This window comes from Pyxicephalus adspersus, chromosome 11 (assembly GCF_032062135.1).
Source record: "Pyxicephalus adspersus chromosome 11, UCB_Pads_2.0, whole genome shotgun sequence".
Lineage (NCBI taxonomy): Eukaryota > Metazoa > Chordata > Amphibia > Anura > Pyxicephalidae > Pyxicephalus > Pyxicephalus adspersus.
The window spans coordinates 24,939,943-24,963,018 of NC_092868.1; the positions used below are offsets into that span (position 1 = coordinate 24,939,943).

A 23,076-nucleotide genomic window follows, 5' to 3' on the forward strand; every position below is an offset into this window, starting at 1 on the left:
TCTGGTGATCCTGCCAGTAGAAAACCTAGGGTGCCAATGCTTACAGTACTGTATTTATGGAGGAGCAGAGTTGTCACCCTGGGTTGCTCACCTGATTTGGTCAATGTACACCTCTCTCATCACCTTCATTACAGGTAGGAGGGGTTGTATACAGAAGATTTTTTCGTTGTTTTGAGGTTTCTGTTCAGGCCACAGAAAGTTACAAGGGTACTGCATTTATGTCAACATGAACTGGAACTTTCTGTTCTTGCAGAAAATAAAGCAGTACAATCACATGGATATTTGTAAACAGGTCTCCTGATACAAGAGTAAGAAAGATGGCCACAAAGAAATCTGAGGCTTTCAAATGTACAAATACGCCTAGGAAAAAGAAGTTTTGGCTGGAGGCATTAGGTATTCCTTAGGGCTGTAGTCTTGTGACTCAGGTAATTTGGTTTGCCAGCACTGGTAGGTTTCATTTGAACCCATTATGGAAGATTGCTATGGAGTACAGGTATACCTATCTTAAAGAGATCCAATTCCATAGAACTAGTCCAGTATTCCTATAGTCCTGAATTGCATATGATACCGTAGTTCTTTGTCTATCCATGCTGGTGTTTTTGTTCAATCAAAAGGATTCTGGTATTTCTCATAATTTAAAGATGTTAGACCAGAAACTGTGCAGTTAAGAATTACATGGCCATTTTTTTCATGTTCTAGTTTAGTGTAGGTGCGATATCTCACTGGCTGTTGTTTTTATTTCCTATTTTCTGTACTTCTACAGATCTTTGAAATGTGTTCCTATTACATATTCCCTAACTCTCAAATGAACGTGATTTACACATTAGGTCAGTGCTATTTGTAAGCAGATTATACAGAAGTATAAAGTTTAAATCAGTTGCTGCAATGAAAGAAATTAGAAAATGACAGGGCCTAAATTTGCATCCCATATTTCTGGAGACAATGAGTAGGTGATAATTTAAACCACCTCACAATGTATGCTGACTCATTCATCTCAAAGTTATGATGTTGCTGTCTAATATTTTGCAGCCTGTGGTTAGGTAAAATTACTGGAATCCTGCCATACATTCCTAATGATCTAGCACTGAATTGTTTTATGATGGTTGTGTGGCAAGCTGTATATTTGTTGTGTAGTAGTTCAGTCTAGTTGCCAATGATTTAAAAAGCTACATTTGTTAAAGTTGGGTAGTTTTGCAGAACCATAAATGATATATACCTAGGTATAACTTTAACTTGCTCATTTTAATATTTTTTCCTTAAACAATTAACAGACCAAACAGAAATTAAAAAACAAAACAAAACTACGACATATAGATCACATGAATTCAAATTTTTAATGATTGAGAAATGTGGGAAAGGGGTAGCAGAAAAACACAACTGATAAAATCTAGTCCCATTTAATAGACACCAAATCCCATATGCATACAACTTTCAATACAATGTGCAAAAAAAGTCAAGTAAAGTGTTGTGCCATTTAGTAAAACAGAGACAAAAAGTTCTGAATACAGACTGTGATATTCTCTGGTGACAGGATCGTGTAAACCAGTGGTCGCCAACCTTTTGGACCTCGCGGACCACTAAATTTATGGATTTCAGACCGCGCATGTGCGGTGTAAGAAAACAGTAAGCGCACTGCATCCACACCACTGGACTAAACTTAGGGAGTTTCTCACCAAAAACTGAAATTTCTATTGCAGAGGATGCCATAGATTTGACTTTTATCCTAACCATAGTTGGCTCACCAGTCACAAAAGCAGGAAATTACATTTCTGGGGACTTGTACAGAACATCTCCAGTTTGCCAAATCTGTAGATTGAAATGGAATGCTAATTTCTTATAACATTAAATAACATTTACTTGTGTAGCAAAATGCTAGATTACCCTTTTTTTTGGTGTATGTATGTGTGTGTGTGTATATATATATATATATATATATAATATATTTATTTATTCATGAAACTCGGGTTACCTTTTAGTATCTTCATATCTTGGATACATATTTTAAAGGGTAGAGTACACTAACTAACAGAGCTTTGACATGGTTTAAACTTAAAGTTGGCTCACTTTCTTTCAAGGATCTAAAAAAATAAACTATCACTGTGTGTTTATAAACAGGAAGTAGCAAGAATGTCTTTTTCTGGCAGTCATTTTTAAATAAAACCCGTCTAAGGATGGAGACAACGCTACATAAAGGCTTATGTGGTAGGTTGATGTCATGGCATTAGTTCAGTAGCCCTTTGTTGTAAAAGGCAAGCTATTATTGCATTTCTAATGAAAACCACATGACAGGGGATGTTCTAACATATACAAACACAAAAGTTAGAACTCTTGATAGTTGGGATATTTTTTTTCACGCTGCACAGTTTGCTTTAAAGGGGACCTATCCTTACTGCTGCTGACCTGTTGAAGTGAATTTTTTTTTATTCTATATTAAAAAGTAAAAAAGAGAGCTCAAAATATTACCTTTCTTTAATTAGCATGACTGTAGCATTGGGTAGTTGGTCACGAGGTTGATGCCAAGGCATTGTTATTAGTTACTCTGCCTCTTTTAAGAATTTCGGGAGACAAGTGTTAAGATACGTACACACGTGCAATAATTGTCATTAGAAAATAAATGATTATTCACGATTATTTTGAATGATTGTATTGTTCACAATTCTGTACATGCTGTAAAGATACGATCATTGAAATATAATCCACCCATAATGTACACTGTACTGTACTGTAGATATCATCATTTGAACGATAAAGGAAGTGACGTGTACAGGAGAAAGTGTATCACAGAACAATCCACGATCACTGAAGGACCGTACACACAATAGATAGCGAACAATTGTTGCCCAATCAGATCCGCCGGGACATTAGTTCGTTTCCAGCGACATTCTTGGTCATTGGCGTTGTTGTGCACTTAGTTTGATAATTGTTAAAAAATCGGTCGATAGTCATTCGTTTCCAACGATAATTATCGCACGTATGTACGTAACCTAAGCAAACTGCTCGGGCACAGATGCTGACTGGCCACATTTGCCCAAACAATCTGCTGATATCACTCTCCCATGAAGAACACCCAACTCTCAATATCTACAAAAGACAGATGTATGATATAGGTCAGAGCTGTCCAACTCTAGTCCTTAAGGCCATGTACAAGCCAGGACTTTTATAAATGCAATTTGTGACTATTTGTCACTAAATTCACTGCTGTAAATGGCCCCTGGTCCTTTGTCCTTAAGGATTGAAGTTGGGTATCTCTGCTAAAGGTCCTGCTCACTTTGTTAAAAAAAAAAATGGTCAGTTCTTTGAATTTTTGAATATACTGTAGTTAGTCCCTATGTTATGCAGAATAGCATGATGGTGGACTTGTTTGAGAAATCAGCCTTAAAAAAAAGATTCTATTTTTCAACCCACAATATAATTTATTGATTTTACTTTTATTTACATTTTATGCCCTTCCATATGATTTGTGGGAAGAATCAAGTGTCTTAATCCTCTAAAATAAGTCTGGGGTGACTGCTCCTGCTATTTATAACTTGGCTGGAAAATTTGTTCATAAATCATCATTCCGACAAATGGGGAATATTTTTCTTAGACTCTTTCACTAGTGATTAGACAGAAACATTGTACCTTTGTAGCCAGTCACAAGGTAAAGCAGGTGTATGCTCTGCAAGAGACTCCCAACACAAATTATGAAAACACCATAGTATGCACTAAGATAACATGAAAAAACATGCATAATGCTAGGTTACCTTTAAATAATTCCGTGTGCCTTTTAAATTGTCTGCACACTTCCCAGATCCATATTTTTTTAGTCCTCTTTAACAAGATTTCATGTTAGCAGCATCAAACTCTCTATTTGGCTGGCAATAGACTCTTAGACTAAAAGTATGAGAGTTCAAGTACTCCCTGCTCTTGTCTTAAGAATTGTATGCCAGGCAAATATATTGCTTCCCTTTGCTATTTTTGTTTCTAATTGTGCCACAGACATGGAATAAGAAGGAAGGAGGAGAAATCCGTTCTTCCTGTACACGGTTGTTTCCATGACTGCTTGTAGAGATGAGACTGATACAGGAAATGGGAAATCTCTTGCTGCAGAATATCATTGCTGATGAGTAGGTCCAGTGAATGAGTGCTAGTGAGCTAAACTGATGCTGTCCAGGAAGCACTGCAACCGTGCTACATTTATGTATACATTTTGTTATTGTTTGCAGAATTATTGCATGGCAGGGTTGTGTCATTTGACTACATATGTAGAGCTAAAAAGTATTCCCTATCTCCAGCAATTCCTTAAATTCAAAAACCCTTTGTGTTTCCATGTTCACCCACAGTGGCAACTCTTTAGCCTCCCATGCTTTTTAGTATCCTATAACTGATTTCTTACAACTAATTTAACGCTTCCTGTGAATACAAGTTCTTATTTCTTGTGATGCAGGAATGAGGGGACATGTTGTCTGGCATGTTTTACTTTACAAACTTACATGACCCCATATGTTTGACCCACCTAGTGCTTGAATTCAGGGAATTGGTAGGAAAGAGATTTATTGCAATCTTCAACAACATTTGGTACACAAAGTCCTTGTCCTGGCACTTGCAGTATTGGGGTTTCATGCTTTTCTGATGCAGGACAACAGGTTTTCCTAACTAAGGGACTTCCTTTCACTCCCCTTCTGCTATGTCTGTGACAAAGACTGGGTGCTTGAGCAATCAGTCATCAAGTACCAGTCACGTGAGTCATGTTCCAAGTATTTTTCCAGGGATTTAAAAAGAAATGCCTTGTGGGTCATATAAAAAAATGTTTACACAAAGCTGCTTTTACATTGCAAGGCTTTAGTCATTAGTTGTTTCATATTGTTATTAATATGCTCTTTTAAGGATTGATTTAAATACATTTGTTTTTATCTATATGATTTATTAGATTTTTTTGTCTGCTGCCCTAAAAGTCCCAATCTAGGTTTTTGGTTTTGTTTGATTTGGTTTAATGAGGGACGTGACAGCAATGTATTTATATGGGATTACCAACACTCATGCTATTACATTAGTTGTTTTTAGTTATTTTTCTCATTAATGGTCATATGGAACGGTCTTCCTCGTCCTATTCGGCTTACTCCTACTTTCTGCTCATTTAAAAGAGCACTCAAAACCCATTTTTTCATACTTGCCTACCCATCTTCTGTCTTTTGAAACCGTCACTACTTCCCACCACTACATATCTCCCATCCTATTGTGTGTAAATTCCCCACCTACTAGATTGTAAGCTCTTCGGGGCAGGGTACTCTTCTCCTGTGTCACTGTCTGTATTAGTCTGTCATGTACAGCGCTGCGTAATATGTTGGCGCTATATAAATCCTGTTTAATAATAATAATAATATTAATTAAAATTGATAACTGTACACTTGTAATATTGGCTTCACTTTGTGCCTGGGTGGAAAGCCTGGAACGGGTCATATTTAGTTGATGGAAGAAGTAAGTTGATGTCTGTGGGTGGTCACTGCTTCCTCACATTCTGCAACTCTCAGAAACTTGAGAAGACTTGGGACAGTATCTAGCCGGAAACCCAACCCCCATTTTTTGGTATGTCAAGGTCCATTGGCCTCCTGCTTTCAGACAGTTTGATTTATGGCCTATACAAATAGCAGGATGTTTGAATTGTAGACTAGATAAAGTTATTTACTGCTCAGTAACCACATACACCCTTCTCAAGTGTGGCACAGGGCCAGCCTAAGGTCACAACGCCATCATTTCCATGGCACAGCTGGGCCCAAGAGTTTATTTGTATGGTTCTACCCAACTATCCTTATATATACCATTTTTACTGTCTTAGGTTTTAGTACCGTAGTAGTAGTTTAGTAGTTGTAGCATTTTTATTTTTATTTCACTCTAAAGTTTACCCCCATATTCGTTTTTTGAACACATTATGTGGGTTTTCAAAAGTTTGACTTTCTCAACAATTTGCGTATCAGACACTTTAAATTCCTTAGAAGTAAATCTTATAACAGTGACAGACTGCATGGAGCAAATTGAATATTATATTGCAAGTGCATATGTCATCTTGCTGTTTATTTGTTTAATAGGGTAGCTTTGCTCTTTGCTGATATAGTGTATGACTGTGACTTGTTCTGTTTATTTATGTCACATCATGAACAAAGTCCAAAGTAGTTATTTCAGTCAGCACCTTGTTTGCTGCTGCCTGCCACCCTGAGAGGACAGGAGTGTTATGTCCTGTTGGCCTCCTTCAGTGAATGCTTGTAAATGTGATCCTACATTTAACAAGCCGTAGTCTGCAGACTGGAGCCAATGCAGGCTAATGCATTATAAATATCCCCATATCCTCATTTTAGGGTGGCAGACAGTTTCTTTTAATTCAAAATTTAGAAAGAAGTAATTCATAATTCATGAATGCAACTAAACGAGACATGATCTAGATTCAATAAGTCAGTTGGTACTTCATGCTAGCTGTACTGCACTTGCATCTGCATGGAGTTTGTATTTTCTTTTAGTGTTTGGTGGATAAGGACTTGTGATCATTACTGTCTTTCACACATCAACTGAAAGAAAAGGACTTTTTTGGAGCATATTTACTAATAGAAGATTTTGTAAACTAAGCACAGCATACTTGTGTTGGTGTCTGGAGGACCCTGCATTTATCCTTTTATTATATTTTTAATATTATCCTTGTATTATTTTCTAGAGTATTTCCCAGAATCCCCTAAACACAGTTTAATTTTTAAATGTTGACTCCCTAGTTAAGAGCTTGGCTCCACCACTAATGGAGCTCAAATCCGTTACTGTCCTCTTTCTTCCAGTAGTTTGGTCGTATGTAACTTTAAACCTCACTGTATGGCCTTCCTGACTGCACACAGTTTGTTCAGAACTATTTAAGTTTCTGCTCAGCACACTTGGAAAATCTGTCAATAGGCTGGCAGGCTATGTGGACAAACTTTACAGAGAAGTAAATAGAGAAAGTACTACTAATACTATTTGTAGGACAAAGGTGGTGCAGCACTGGGTAGACACAGCAGGGAATAAAATGATGACCAAATAGTGGGATAGGATCCAGTAAGGAATAATTGTCCTTAAAGTATTCTCTTGATCCATTCATGTTTCTAATTTTGAGATTAAATTTAGGCTTTTAAACAGACTGTCACTAACTTTGTAAGCAGGGGGCAATGTTACCCTGAAGATATTTAATTATTTTTTTTTCAGAAGCTCAGCTTGCCCCTTGTTTTTATTTACAATAGAGATTAGAAGGTTGGAAGCCTGCTGGGTCATTAATTGTTCCACAGTGCCTGCAGCTAGAGAGAGACTGTTTTAGGGTGGATTTACACTTCTATTCTTGTGCTTTGTGTCCCATTTGGAATGGGCTGCCATTGTACAGAAACACACCAAAACAACATTTTTTAACATAATCTGTGTTACTGAGCAATGTGGCACTGCAAGGCATGTGCATCAGAAGTGTGTGGGAGTGTCTCCCAAAATGAATGCCACCATGTATATAACCAACTATACCACCAAAAATGGCCTTAAAGCCCATCCGTCATTTGTTAGAATATTTAATTTAGTAAATAGTTTAAACATTTTTTTTTTTTATTTATTTTCTTCCCCTGCGGAGTTGGGGAGAACTGGCTTTAAATAATAAAATTAAGAGATTATGTCCTTGGTCAATTCAGAGTAGGGTGACTGTGCCTGTTTATACTCTTCCAGCGTAGTAAGTACTAAAAGGCCCAGCTCATACTCTCTCTTGAGTTAGTTTTGGTGTTGGAATGTACCTGTGTATATGATGTCCATTCCTCATCGCTGTGGTTGGGGTGGCTATTTCCAGTGGTTAGCAGTGATTAAGCAGTGTTACATGAGGGTGGCCACATGATTTCCCATACCCAAGGAATGTATTCCTTTATTCATATACATTTTATGGGATGTTATCAGAGGGTAGGACCACTTTACCTGAATAGGCAGTGTCTTTAGGAAGAACTTGTATAACAAAAGTCCTTTATCCTTTACTGATCAAAAAAATAAAAATGATTCTGACACCCAAAGTAAGACATTTAGAAATGTGTATTACTTATCACTTTACCATTGGTGGTGTTTTTTTTTATATTTAATCTTAATACAAAAATAATTTATTTTTCCTTTTTTATTTTTTTTTTTATTTCCTGTCTAGTCTTACTTTGTTTCCGATTATGATCCGACTATTGAGGATTCCTACACTAAGATATGCAGCATTGATGGAAAGCAGACACGATTGGACAGTAAGTGTTTTCCATATTTCTGGTGATTTCAGGAATGGTCTGTGTAAAGATAAGCATATACGTGCATATAATATGGCATTGTATTAAAGTAGTAAAGTATTAAAATAAAACTTTTATATTTTTTCTGTTCTTCCCTTACAAAAAAAAGTTTGTCCTGTTACCTGTGGAATTGCCCTGTGTGCATTAAAGTTTATGTATACCCTAATGCTAGGCCTACACTATTTAGTTTTGTCTAAATGGTATTTTTGAACAGTATTATGGTTGACTTGTAAATCCATTGTGATCAGATAAAAGTACTTGACATACTTAGTTGGAAAAACCATTTCTGCTAGTAGTAGTCAAAGCAAGGAAAGGATGGGAGCTGGTCAACCTGGTGATCTGAGGAATAATGATAGTTTACCTGGTTGTACACGAAAAAGTGTAAACTCCCCATGGAGCTGCATGGTGTCTTTGGAGGCATGCACTAGCTCAATTCAAAGCTATAATATTGCAACTTGTTAATGAACAATACTGCACTGACTGCTGATGATATTTTATCTCATATTTTATCTATTTGTGTCCAGAAAACATTTCCCAAAGCTGTATATTAGTATAAGTATATAGTATATTGCAGTATTTATCAGTTATAAAATTAGCTTACATCTTTCATTTTTACAATGTAAACTGGTTGAGAGCCTGAGAAGGTATGGAAAGGCTGTATATAAATGACCACTGTTAAATGCTGGCCACAGAGTTTAGGAATCCACTGCTCTATATAGAAGTATACTGCACTGTGTACACAGGTACTGTGCATTTGTGACCATTGTTCTTTATTAGAATCATCTGTGTGAATCGACTGATAAGTGGTGGAGGTGCTGAGAGCCCCAACTTATTTTGGGAGCAACAATGTTGACCAGACAAAGCATTTTACCTAATTGATGGCTCCCCATAGATTTAAAATTGTCAACCAGTACAGCTGAAGGAGACTGGATTGGGCTAGCCTAAATTTCTCTACACGTGTTAATGTGTTTTTACATTGTAACCATAAACTACTTATTTGCTATATTTTGTTCTGTCAGATATACATTATTGTTAAGATTGTTTAGTAGGTGCAAAATACTCTTGTGGATCAGATCAGTATTTCAGAGCTATCCTGCATTCTGAAAAAAACTACTAATTGTCATAAATCTATCTTTGCTATAAACAAAGGGTTTTGGATGTACACTTAGCTCAAAAGCAAAATAGAGTTTAAAAAGTTTATTAAGTCACATTCCACTGTCCTAAAATACAGAATAGGCTCTTTATTTGTGATGATAGTAGTGAGACATGCAGGTATCTTCTGCATTTTAAAAAGCCGGCTTTGGAATGGTGTAGTAAAGGGTATTTTTGGCTCAATTTATCCCTAACTCTGCTTGTATTTTCCAATTAGGATTGAATAGGATTTTACTTAAGCAACATTACTTTAGATCTGTATTTAATATGCTTTTAAGTTTAGGTGTTTAAGTTCCTTGTCCTACATGCCATCAAAGGGGAGCATGTAGTTAATAACTCTTTTAATTCTGTTTTTTTTGATTCTGGAGATACTTGTGGAAATTGCCCCTCCCTAGCATATTTTCTTGGTGAGATACAGTTAAAGCATAAGCCATTCACTGGGTGGTGTGAAAGTGTGTAATCACACAGTGATAGAGGAGAGGCATTCCAGAGAGGAAGGTGGTGAGGTCTTTAGGCGCTGGGGTACTGTAAGGGCCCTGGGGGAGTTTTCCTGGAATGTTAGGAATCTGACATAATGATCTCTGCAAATAAGTCTTAAGGAAACCAGATAAGAAGACATTCTGGACCTGGGGGAAGATCTGCCTTCCAAAGCTGTCTGGATGTAAATGTCACTTTATCTTTCTAAATGAATGGGGGAAGGAGGCAGTAATTCATTGCAAGCACCTCATAAAGATCTGCTGTGATTGATGTTGTGTTTCATGTGCCCTAAGGACTTCTTTTATCTATTACAGTGTAAGATTGTACCCTTAAACCTCCCTCCCTCTCTAAAACAGTTCACAGATTTTTTTTCTTCCCTCTTGCTGTACATTTTTACTCCTGTGTCATCGACCAGACTTGCAATGTTAATGCAAATAACTGCTTGGAGCTCAGTTTATATTGGTGTGTGTGCAAGCCCCCAGAACTGTATCTCCCAAGAACCCTTTCTCATATAGACACACACATCTATCTATCTATCTATCTATCTATCTATCTATCTATCTATCTATCTATCTATCTAATCTTTCTATCTAATCTATCCTTTTCATGGGGTTATTTAGGGAACCTTTAACCAGCGATCAACGTAAGTTAACAAGTAGCAAAGGTCACCACCATACAGAGGACCTGATTTATGAAAGCTCTCCAAGGCTGGAGAGAATACACTTTTGGAAGTGAAGCTGGGTGATCCAAACATGGAATGGATTTTTAAAAATCATTTGCGTTTTGCTAGCATATGTTTTGAATCCTGGACCAGATCCATTGAAGGTTTGTGAATCACCCAACTTCAATGATGAAAGTGTTGTCTCTCCAGCCTTGGAGAGCTATCATAAATCTTCTAGCAAAATAGGCACTTCTTCAAAAATAAGCCTTATTCTTATCATCTACTGATACAGTACAATTTGGAATATTTTGTATAATACTTTTGTGTAAAGCAAATTGTAATTTTGAGATATTTGGCCTTGTAACATTTGGCTCTGATGCTGACAATGACATAGTAGATTATGTTACAATCTTCTCATTGTTTACTGTCATGCCATGTATGTCTTTACACACATGGTTGAATGTGGTGCACATGTCTTTCATTAACTTTAATTTAAATGAACTTAATTGAAACCAAGCATTTTAAAACCATGCTCGCTCTTAAGGGGCTAGTAAACTTTGCAAAACAAGTCATGGGTGATAAAATATTCACAAATATAGTTCTTACCATCCCTATAGAGTGACTCCAGGGAAGTCCATTTTTTAAACTCTTAATAGAAAAAGTGAAGTTGGCCAAGGTAGATCACTATTACCTGCTTTTTGGGATGTAAATGCATAAAACCACAACTAGGCTTCTAAAATGTTTGTTGTGTAGGTCTTTTCCAAAAGTATTTATTGTTGATATTACATACATTTTTTACTAGATTTACAGCTCATGTGACACTAGTGTGAACGAGCAAGTTGATATATAAGATTTATTAAGAGTAAGGAATGTTGCGTGCCTACAAATATTGCAACTTTAAGTTGCTTTACATGGCAAAATTATTTTCTGAATTATTAAAAAAAATTAATAAATTATAATGGCCAAAAATGAAGTGTAGACAGTGAAAACCCTAGTGTGTCCTTTACATTGGGGACCAGTTAGCCCCATTACAGGGGTATTCAAAGCTGGAAGGAATCTGCTAATATTGATGGCTCATATCAGACACATGGTACTCCCTGTACTATTTTTACTTGCCTTCCCTACTCTATCCCAAAACTGCAGTCCTAACCCTGTGTAATCTCCATGTCAAAAAGGGTTAAAACTTAAACAGGGTTGATGACATCCTCTTCTTGTTAATATCAGGCCCCAGCATTACATTCTTGAAGATGTCACAAGCTTCTGTATAATAAAAATTGCCTGTTTTTTTGCAATGGCTGCTATGGAATAATGGAATGTGGGGAAGTATGAGAAAGGGGAATTTAAGTGGATCAGGGTGTGGGCTTTTATGAAACTTTAACTTTATGTATGGACAAAGTAACAGATCCTCAGTTATCCTTCAAAATCATTTCCTTGCTGACTATACCAGTGATCCAACTCTTAGCTGCTGTACCCTTGCTTTTGTTTCAACATTATTTTGGGCAACAACTGACCAATTTACACTGGTGATGATGGAAGGATAACTTTTTATTGTCTAGCCAGTAGATATACCCCTATGACTTATGTAGTAGAGCAACTATATGTGGTCAAGACTTGTCATGTGCACTAAATTAAGCGACTGCTGGAATCGCAAAAGCTTGATTGCAATGGCCAGACATTTTTGTTGGCAGCAGGAATAAAACTGCTCTTTTAGGAATGTCTAAAGAGTGTTATTTTGGCTTGTACTTAGTGGCACTAGAATCTAAGAAATTCATGAAAACTAAGTTAGCCAAAGCCATTCCAGGTACATGGGATATAGGCTTGATATGCATAAGCCACTGCCAATTTTGCACTCAGGTGACTAAACCAGTTGATATTCTGATTTTTCATCACTCGGAAGTACTGAAAGTTTGTACCAATAGTATAAGTATATAGTATATATCCTGGTCTTCTGACTGTTTTTATTCTGGATATTATTAATCACAATTCCAATTGGATGTATCCAATTGATTGTCGTTGCTAGTATTTGAACTCCGAACCCAGCTTTGCAAGTATTGAATGCTGCCCATGTACAAAAGCTGTAATTACATTGTATAAGATTTTGTGTGTGATCACCTATTTAAAGCTTGTATATTTGAATTTCTCTAGTTTTGGACACAGCTGGTCAAGAGGAGTTTGGAGCGATGAGGGAGCAGTACATGAGGACAGGAGAAGGATTCCTCCTAATATTTGCAATTAATGACAGAGGAAGGTACAGTATCTGTTTAAATCATTTATCTTTTCTCTTGATTTTGGTAGGTTGGGTGTAAGAACCTGATCATGTTATGTAAAGAGTTTGACACATGTTCCTTTGTCTGTATCATAGGTTTTAATTATACTGGTAGTTTGGCTTTCTGATTTATTTCATAGCTAATGTGTTTTTGTACAATTACTACAAATCATTTACTTGGATAGCTATAAGCCTTCCTAGCTTTAGAGGGTCAGTGAAATCTTCAAAACCAAGGAAAAATGTTCCTCTTATTGGAAAACATAATGACCTGTCCTTTATTTGACTGTCAGAAAGCAATGATTCAGCTTTATGTGCTGCGTGACTGCAAAATGTGCCATTCTATCAGTCATATGTTAAAGTTACATTAAGTGGCTATGGCTTAGAACATTTTTTTGATATAAGAAAAAGAACTATTGAATGTTTTGATGGTTGATATTGCATTATATTATTTATACATATTAAAATAGCTTTGGTATTTTCTACATTTGTGACTGTAAATATAGATTCACATTAGCAGACTTGACTATTGTCTTTCCTGTTTGATCAGTCAATGTCTCAGATGGTATTAAAGGGACACTTTGCTCTGAATTGCAAACTAAAGATGCAAGTGAAAATGCCCCCTCTCACCCACTGATAATTTGCCAGCAATCTGCACTAAGAAACTGCAGTGAAACAGTCCATGTGCATTAATAATAAACTGAAAGCAAATTGTACAAAGAAAGAATTATTAAAGTATTAAAACAATACTTGCCTAGTGTAAAATTGTTACTTTAGACTGTTATATTTTACACCTGCCTAGTTGGTATAGCCCCCCTTTGTACTGCAAAAACCAGTTTGACCCATAGAGGCATGGACTCCACAGGACCTCTGAAAGTGTCCTGTGGTATCTGGTACACTACCTCCATTAGCCCATCCTCTTCTCTAGTAAACTATGCATATGCATCTGGCCATCTACATGACCTAAAAAAACACATGATTCATCATACCTTGCCACCTTTTTCCCATTTTTCATTATAGGTATTTTGACAGTGAATACAGGTCAACAGGGCCATGGCCATGACTGGTCTGTGACTAGAAACCTCATGCACTATGTGTTCTAAAACCTCCCTCATATAGCCAGAATTTCATTTTTAAATAATTAGCCTTCAGTAAATTTTCTATGGAATTGGACTATATAGGCTTCTCCCATCATGGTTTGTCCTACCTTGGAAAAATGTTTGTAGATAATAAACCACCACATTCTGGGAGTGCCCCAGAATTGCCATCAATGTAAAGATACCTTACCACACATTGTTTCCAATAACTGGCTGCTCATTTGTTGCCCAATATTCCACCCGATAACTGTCCCCACTGTAACTCAAGAATCTACATTATGTCAGTGCTATCACTTCACATATCAGTCGATTTAATGTCTTGCTAATCAGAGCATACTGTATATCTAACAATCATAGAGAAGGCCCATAGGTTTCTTTAGTGATCTGATTCAAAAGGCAGAATTTTGATTTGAAACTAAAGCAACGTTTTGACGACATTGTAGTAGAGATATCACCTTTTACTAAGTGAATATTCTTGTACCTAATATTTGTTTGCTTATGTTACAAAGTGGTAATTAGACTTGGCGTCTGTATTGTCTGGATGCTTTAAATAGTCTCTTCATAGCAGTTTATGAGCACTAATTGGTCTCACAGTATAATAGTAGATGGGAATGGGAATAATTGTTTGCTATTTAAATCTCTTCTTCAGCATCATTTCTCTCTCCTAAAACTGTAACATAACTGTGGGACTAGCAAGATGATGTCATTCTGAATACACTGATTCTGAATGACACAAATGCAATAAGTACATAATACAAGGTCCTGCCTATACTACTGATTAAATTTATACCGTATCAGCTAGGCTGTGGCATTACGACGTTGTTTGTACAATCTCTCAATTTTCATTAAAGCACGTAGCTGCAGTGTTCTCCCCAGACCTTTTTAGCTGGGTGCATCACCCGGCACTTTTCAGCTGATGAGTTGGGTCACAATACAGGGACCACCACCTGCCTACAATTTATTCCCACCCAGCTTAAAAAGTTTCTGGGTTGAGCACTGAGTAGTATAGGGGTTGCAATCTCTTCAAAATTTCAAAATTACATATAGCTCAAAAAATGTTTCTGCTGTTTTTTGTTTTAGCTTCAACGAGATGAGCAAGTTTCACACGCAAATCCTCCGTGTTAAAGACAGAGATGAGTTTCCAATGATTCTGGTTGGCAATAAAGCAGATTTGGATCTCCAGAGACAGGTAAACTAAAAGCTGCTGTAAAAAAATTCTAAACGTTGTATAAATTATGCTACAGGTATAGCAACATAAATTATTCTTATTTCTTACACTTTTTGATTATTGAGGCCCATATATAACGTACGTGTAGATTAAAATCTTTTGTTAAAGTATTGGCTGTATGTAATCATTTTTTATGAATAAAACAGATTATAACTAGAAGGCAGTATATAGCTTTTGTGAACAACAAAACCAATCTTTGTGTGCTTCCATTTATTGCAAGTAGGCCTAATACCCCTAACTGTTAATATAGTAATATGTTTTGGCTAAAAGCTATAATTGTATTTATTTCTGTGGGTTATTATTGAGGAAATACTTATGTACACTTCCCCTTAATGACTGGAACTTTGAGTTTACTACTTCTGCTTGTCTTTCTGATTCCCATAAACAGGTGACCAAAGAGGAAGCCCTGAACTTTGCACGAGAAAACCGAATTCCTTATATGGAAGCCTCAGCCAAGATCCGATTAAATGTAGATGAATCTTTCCATGAACTGGTCAGGGCAATAAGGTAATATGGGGGTTGTTAATAACTAGAAGCGTTGGCTAGACCTTCAGGGGACTGGTGGTGTTGGTTATTCAGGTATCCCTTTCAGACAAGTTTCATAGTACTATCTGATAGCCTAAAAAAAACTAGTCATTAATAAAGAAATATGGGTATATAATAGAACCACAAAATAATTTGTCACAAAAAAAATAGACTAAAAAATATCAAAACAATATATTTATTCAATATAATGACTAAAATGTCAAGTGTTTAACAAAGAAAACTAAAAAAGCTACTATAACAAAATGAATACAGAAAAGAATGATAAATAGGGCACTCAGACATGTATTGTAGGTTATTTTTTGCCAGATTTGACCTTCTGGAGGGACGCATGGCTAGAACAGATTAGTTACAAATAAAAACTAATGTCTATTATTCTTTTTCAAATATGTATAAAATGCGTTATGGACTATAAAAGTAAAAATCACCAGATGATGAGGGTACATGGTATAATAGATAGAAACAGTGCCCTGTTACACAGTTTCACTATTACTAATTACAGTTATCATTAATACTTACTACTTGAGTCAATAGTTTTTTTTATAAAACCTTTCTTTAGTTTTCCTTTGGATTAAACTCTTAGGTTTGTGTCATGTCAGGATCCTATAGACAAAATTATTACTGATATAAAAATCTCCATTGGAATATTTCCCCACTTTCAGGTCCTTTGACAACCCTAACATTTTAGATTACCCAACTTTTATTAATTCTAATGACAATGGTCACTTGGACAAATGGAGATGTCTGTGGGAATTCAGATGGCAGTAAAACCTTGATGGGGGTTTTTACTTCCCTGCTAGAAGATAATGTTGATAAATCGACACATGTATGCGTTGTGTTTCTAATTGGTAAAGTTAAAATTTGAAAAAGGATATGAAAGTGGAGGCTTTGGGAGGAAGTGGAATGGGAAGATGAGTTTAGGGGCAAAGGAAGACCTTTATTGTAATGTAGAGTGAAGCAGGCAGGATGTTTCTGCAATCCTCCTCTCCACCCTCTGGCTGTAGACTACGATGACCTCACCTCATAGTTATGGTATGCTGAGCTCACAGTGCTTGTCAAGATCAGTAGTTCAGATTAAATCTAAACTCTGGTCAAAAACCAAACCCAGGGATTACAAAAAACAAATCTAACTCTTTTTATTGACCTTAACGTACAGTTATGTAAAGATCCATTCCCAAAACTACTCTATCCCATTTGGAACGCCTTTCTTTTGGTGGTCACTGCCTGCCTGTGTGATGTGGACACTGTCTGTTCGCTGTTCAGAATCAGGGTCCTGTAAGAATCCAGAATAGGGTGCAGAAGTGGTGATGTCAATGCAAGGGGAATGGCAGGTTGCGGGCATATCTGTAGCACCATATCAGCAGTCCCCTGCACCCAGAAACAGAAGTATGGGAGACCTACAGAAGTATATCCTGCTTTACAGATGGGGTTGTGAAAAGGTTATTTTTCCTGGTAAAGGACCCCAGAAACACTCCTTTGTTAAAATCGGGACAAATAAAAAAAAAAAACCTGACCATACATGGATTCTGAACTTATGAATGCAATTAACCAAAAACGATTAATATGAGGTGTAAATTTATTTGATCTTTTGAAAATTTTGCTTGGATTATTTAGTTATTTGATGAGTATTGTGAGATTGCTTACTTAATTACTGTTTCCTATTCCAATTAAAAATGATATTAAAGTCAAAATAAAGAATGATATACCTGTAGCTGAGGATCTGTAAGGGTGGACATTGCAAAGTGTATTAGGTAGAGTTGTACATGCAAAGGTCACCTGATAATCTCATTCTACAGTTGAAATACAGCGAATAAAATTGTATTTCTTTTTCACCTTTTGATATAAGAGATTCATAGATAATCCACTTTTTAAAAATTAAAGATTGTTTGAAATGGGTACGCATTGAAGGTTGACCTAATTTCCTGTGGGGACACCCGAGGTTTTTAAGTGGTAAAAAAAAGTTGATGAACACCCTTTGTTATGCCCTATAGCAACCATCTTTATTTAAAACATGCTTCTGATAGGTATATGCAAAAACAACATTTATTATGCATCTGTATTAGCTAACTAAATGCACCCTCATCAGTTGCCCCATTATGTTGCTCAGTTTGATGCTTGGCTGGAAGTCAGCTAGTCTAGTCAGTAAAAAAAAAAAAAAAAAGATAAATGACTGACGGTGGAATTGTGACTTAATCTTTATTGATTTTTTTTTTTATTGCCTTTTGCAGAAAATTTCATGAATTGGAGAGCCCACCAACCCCAGCTGTTAACCCTAAAAAGAAAGAATCCAAGAGCTGTCCATGTGTGATTCTGTAATCCAGTGTCCTGTGACTTTCCCCCATAGATGGCCTGAACAGAGACGCAGCAAGAGATTGGGAAAGTTTACACCACTCGTGGATAACACGCAATGTTCATGCCATTGGCCTGCCCATGATTGGACCCTGATTCAGGCCAATCCTGCTGACACCTGGAGACATCATATGACCTCTCCCCCACCCCTCCATATCATGCTGGAGAGAAATTCTAAATGCAGCGGGGACAGATGCTTCATTGTACTACAAAGAAATGCAGTTTGCACACACTCCCTTCATCTGTGCCGATGCTTTAAAATGTTTTTTTCTATGCTGGGAATCTGCATGTAAATATATATTCTGTATATATATTTTATATATATCTATTTTAAGTTCTCTTTATTTTAGCGTTCCACAAGCTTTATGTACGCACTGAACTTGCGTACTGGAGAAGAAGATTGAAGATTCTCCTACATATTAGTTATCTGAAATATATTGGGACACTTTTTTTTTTTTTTTTTTTTTTTTAAGCATTTATGTCCCATTCAGGGTCAGTCCATCCAAAACCAGTATTTATCTCTAGGTGGTTGTTGATCATCTTGATCACCTTCCAGTGTCTTATATTCTCCCATCCCAGTGCAACTTAAATTGTGGATGTTCACCCCGAGTATGGTATTAACAGATGAGAGAAAGTTTGTGTGCCATTTGTGTGGACTGACCCTTGAATTACTTATGTTAGCGGTAATGGTTGACTATTTTTCTTGTATTTTTGCTTCTCACTGCATCCCTTTACTTAGCAGTGTCAGTTACACTACAAAACGAAAACTAGATTCTGTTGTCAGTCCCTGATCTACATTTTTTTTTTGGTGGTGGTGAAATAGACCTACCTAATACATGTTTCATTTGAGGATTGTTGTTTGTTTTTTTTTCATTTACCATGTTATGGCACGTGGTACACATAAAATACCCATAGTTCAGTTTTTGCAAATTTGACTTCCATAGAACTCTTACTTACAAATGGAGGCTGTATAACGGAATCACTGCGGCTTTCCACACATTTTGTGTTCGTCAGAAAATCTGCTGCTCGTGCTTTTGGGCTACCCTATATGATGGGATTATCTTTAGGGAGCTCTGGAGGATTTATAACATTTATGATGCCATCAAAAATATTGCTAATGTTTGGGATGAAGCAAAAGACAAATATAATAGCAGTTTGGGATAAATTGTGCCCCCAATTCACACACAAATTTCTGAGGCAAGCTGTAGTTATTGGTAATCATCTACAGTTGGACATCGGTGAGAATAATTTCATATTCAACTCTCATAGCAACAAACTAATGCTGACCCTATGGAGCTAGAGCAGCAGCATTTAAGGAAGAAAACCTGGACCTAGAAACTCTCAAAATAAAAATGTTTTGTATGAAAGGATTAGCTTTTGCTTTTTGTCTCGTTAGAGCAGGAAGATCCTGATACAGAGAGGTTCACCAAAGTTCTACTGTACAGTTACAGAAGGCCTGAGATGCTACAGGGCTAATTATAATGAGGAGAAGAAAAGCTCTGTACAAACCTCTCTTGATGCCTACTTTCATTAACTGACTCTCCAATACCAGTCCTATCTTCTTCAACAAGTCCATCATCTTCTACCAGGGTTGTTGAAGATTGTCTTGCTGTTTAGGCATTTACAGAAAGTAAAAATATGTTAAGACAAAAATCTGTCTTAGTTGCACTTAATAAAAAAATCTACCTGTTCCAACTTGCATACAAATTCAACTTTAAAACGAACCTACAGAACCGAGGACTGCCTGTATTTACCTCCTATGACATGGCAATTTCTCTCATTTCAGTTTGAGGTCCACTTTAATCATATTATTCATTAACAATTCTGTTTGTTTTTTATTACAAAACAAAGGCACTGGACATAAAGATATATATATATATATATATATATATTATTGTGTGCAACAATCAAATTTAGACTGTATTGGGAACAATGCAAAAGCATTTTACTGATAATGAAATTAGTACCAAAATGCTTGGAAGGTCCAGATATAAAGGAACTGAAAAGCTGACTTTCTTTCTCGTGTAATGTTGAATTCAACCTACAACCCACATTTTTATAGCTCCTAATTAGTCATTGAATCCGCAGATTACATTAGAAAGGGAAATGGTAAGTGAAGAGGGACAAGGTCAACTTTTTTTTTATAACAAATTTGAGACTTTGTATGATTTATATAAGCTGCTATTTTTTTATTTTATCGTTTACTGTGTCATTAAAGCCTGCTTATGAATCCTAAATTATAATTGGTTGTTTATATTGCCCAGGTTTTGTGACTCTTTTGCTTTAAGGGAAGCAGATGAAATATTTCCAAAATGTTCCCTCTTTTATGTGTTTTATTACATGTGGCGGCCTTTAAATGTCTTTATGTCACAACATTGGAATTTTGCATCTGCAGTGTAGAGAAGATGTAGTTTAGTGAGACACACCTCTAATTCCCTAATGACATTCCTTTATGTACACTAAATGACATAAGCTTTAACAATCACTGAAAGAGCACATCAATTAGATATCTATTCTCACTTGCACTGTAATGTTAGTCCCCCTTAGTGATGCTGGGTGTGTCAGCTTGCATCCATGAAATATAAAAGATTTCTTATATGTATGGAAGCAGCCATCTTGTGTGTGGCACAGCTATCCCGCCCTGCTCCAGCTCCCTGCCCAGGCTCTCCAACCAATCAGTCAGTTTTTTGTGTTCTGTCATTGGTTGGTGTTAAAGTCATAGATGCAGATAAAGTCCACCACAAAACACAGATCAGGGAACCATATCCCACTGCTATATCAGACCCCTTTGACTGATGTTGTCAATCTCCCATGAGCCTTCACAGACTTCTCTTCATTTCCATGGAATAAGTAGTCCAGTGGAGAAACCAAAGCTTTTTTCTTTTTTTTTTTTATAGTTTAGGGGGGTTTAGAACACTTAAACAGAAGTAAACGTCAGACAGATCAGTATACCTTTAGATCTTCCATAAGCTAAAGTTGAAAATGTAAGTTTAGGTCCGCTTTAACTTTTTTTAAATTTTCCTAAAATCTTTCATGCAACACTGAACTCTACATATACTCTATATATACAGATATCAGTAAGAGTGCTGGCTGTAACTTTCAACAAGCTTTTTAGCAATGTCTAAAAGCTTTCTTAATGTGCACATTCCTCCTAAAAAAACTGTCAGTAGAGGCAGTGCTCCTGGCCAAATTAGTGAAGCCATTGGATTGGCATTGCAGCCTGTATAGTATGAGTGGTTAGCAACAGTATCCAGCATATTCTTTTAGGGACAAGTTTCCTATAAAAACAGCTGTTGAGGCAAAACATACAAAAATAAAAATGTTTAGTCTCCACAATGAATTAGCCTTCCCCCATCCTTTATTTCATTAAACATGTAAGGCTCTGGTCCAATGTTGCAGTTAGTTGTCCCCTGACAGAACCCAAGTAGCCCACAGATAACACGGTACAGGAGAGTCCAGCAGAGGCAAAACAAAGCCAGAGGTCATATACATGTAATCAGTCCACCAAACAAGGTATCCCAGGGTTTAGAAAGGCAATTGTCTTTCCAGACAACATAAAGTCCTATGGTCAAGAAACAGGCACAATCTAAACACAGTAAGTCTATGAAAAGAAAAACACACCAGCAGCAGGCCAGCAAGTTTAAAGTGGAACTAAACTAAAAAATATATCTATCGCACTTACTTTGGCAGAGCCCCCGATTTCTCCTGGTCCCTTGCTGTCCTGTAGTCCACCTTTGGCGGACATATGGCAGTAAAGACAGAAAAAAGGAGCTCCCCCTCTTTTTTTTTTTTTACAAAAAAGGTGTTACGAAATACTTTTTTTTTTTTACTTTTAATTTTTACTATATAAAAGGGTTATCTAGTCCCAGCAGCCAATAGCAGGGCAGAATTAGACTAATCTAAAATCCTCTTAAACTCCACAGCCCCAGAGAATGTGCTGGGGATGCCAAAAAGGCACATGTCGGGCTGCCCAGCTAAAGAGAAGCAGGAGATACTGTGATCTGCTGACCATAGAGCAGACAACTAATTCCTGAATCTCCTTGCTGCTTCCAGCGAAACTGAAATTGGCAAAATGTTGTAGGTATGAAATGCAGGCACCTACAAATACCTGCATACAATGTTAAAGCGGAGTTATCACCAAATTATTTAGTTTACATAAAAGGGTAGACTACTGTTTTATGTAAAGTTAAAATATTATTTTTTTTTTCAACACCTTTTTTAAATAAATAAATAAGTGAAGCCCCTCCTTTTACGGAATGGGGAGCACAGAGCCCCTGGCTTCTTCTGTACATGCCTGAGAGAACAGTGAGGGGAAAGAAATGCCAATCTTACGCATGTGCAATGAGTTCAGAACTTTTTTTTTCACCCTCTACAACAGGCTACCCGATCCCGCACCTTTAGGTGTTTGCACTTTATACATCTAATGGTTGTGTTTTTTTAAACCTATTTGCTCATTTCCTGAATGAAGTGGCTTTAAAAGTTCACACATATGAGCATTGTGCTTGAGGTGTCCACATTGCAGGATATGTGTAACATACAAGTAAGGATCATTCGTGGCATTTTGTTTTCCCATGTCCAATCCCTATCCAGGTATGATATTAGGTTAATCCATCCAGAACCGATTTCTGGTGGAAAAGATGATTTGCATGAAGTCCTCTATCTTTCAACAACTTTAGCGGTGAGATAATCTATTAGGTGTTCTCAGTCCAGACTTCTTACCAAGGTCTTGGCTGGGGGGATTGTCATTAAATTGACATTACAAAGCAAGCTGCAGGATTGCCAGATCTCCCTGCTTCAGCCACTGAGAAATACAAGAAGCCATTCAAGCAAGTCTGTTTTCCAACCAAATATCTGTTTTGGGCAAGCTGACAAATGTAAAATAATCCCCACGGTTAGGGTATTTTATTGTTTAGTATACCTAAATGCATATTAAATTAAAAGTCCAATGTCAGTACAGGATCTGTTTGTAATTCTCTCCCCTTAAGTACATCCACCTCTCTGGTTACATTATAAACATGCCCCTCTCT

The 23,076-nt window shown here is 36.7% G+C and overlaps 1 protein-coding gene across 3 annotated transcripts in view; it reads left to right on the plus strand.

Moving 5' to 3' along the window:
• RRAS (RAS related) overlaps positions 1–20,286 on the plus strand; it is a 28,299-nt gene extending 8,013 nt beyond the window's left edge. For all 3 annotated transcript variants that reach the window (XM_072427312.1, XM_072427310.1, XM_072427311.1), the window contains exons 2-6: positions 8,153–8,240; positions 12,715–12,817; positions 15,010–15,118; positions 15,546–15,664; positions 17,929–20,286. In XM_072427312.1, the coding sequence (XP_072283413.1) occupies positions 12,750–12,817; positions 15,010–15,118; positions 15,546–15,664; positions 17,929–18,016 (384 nt within the window). In that variant the 5' untranslated portion in view covers positions 8,153–8,240; positions 12,715–12,749 and the 3' untranslated portion in view covers positions 18,017–20,286. The remainder of the gene's footprint in view (positions 1–8,152; positions 8,241–12,714; positions 12,818–15,009; positions 15,119–15,545; positions 15,665–17,928) is intronic.
• Positions 20,287–23,076: the final 2,790 nt, after the last annotated feature.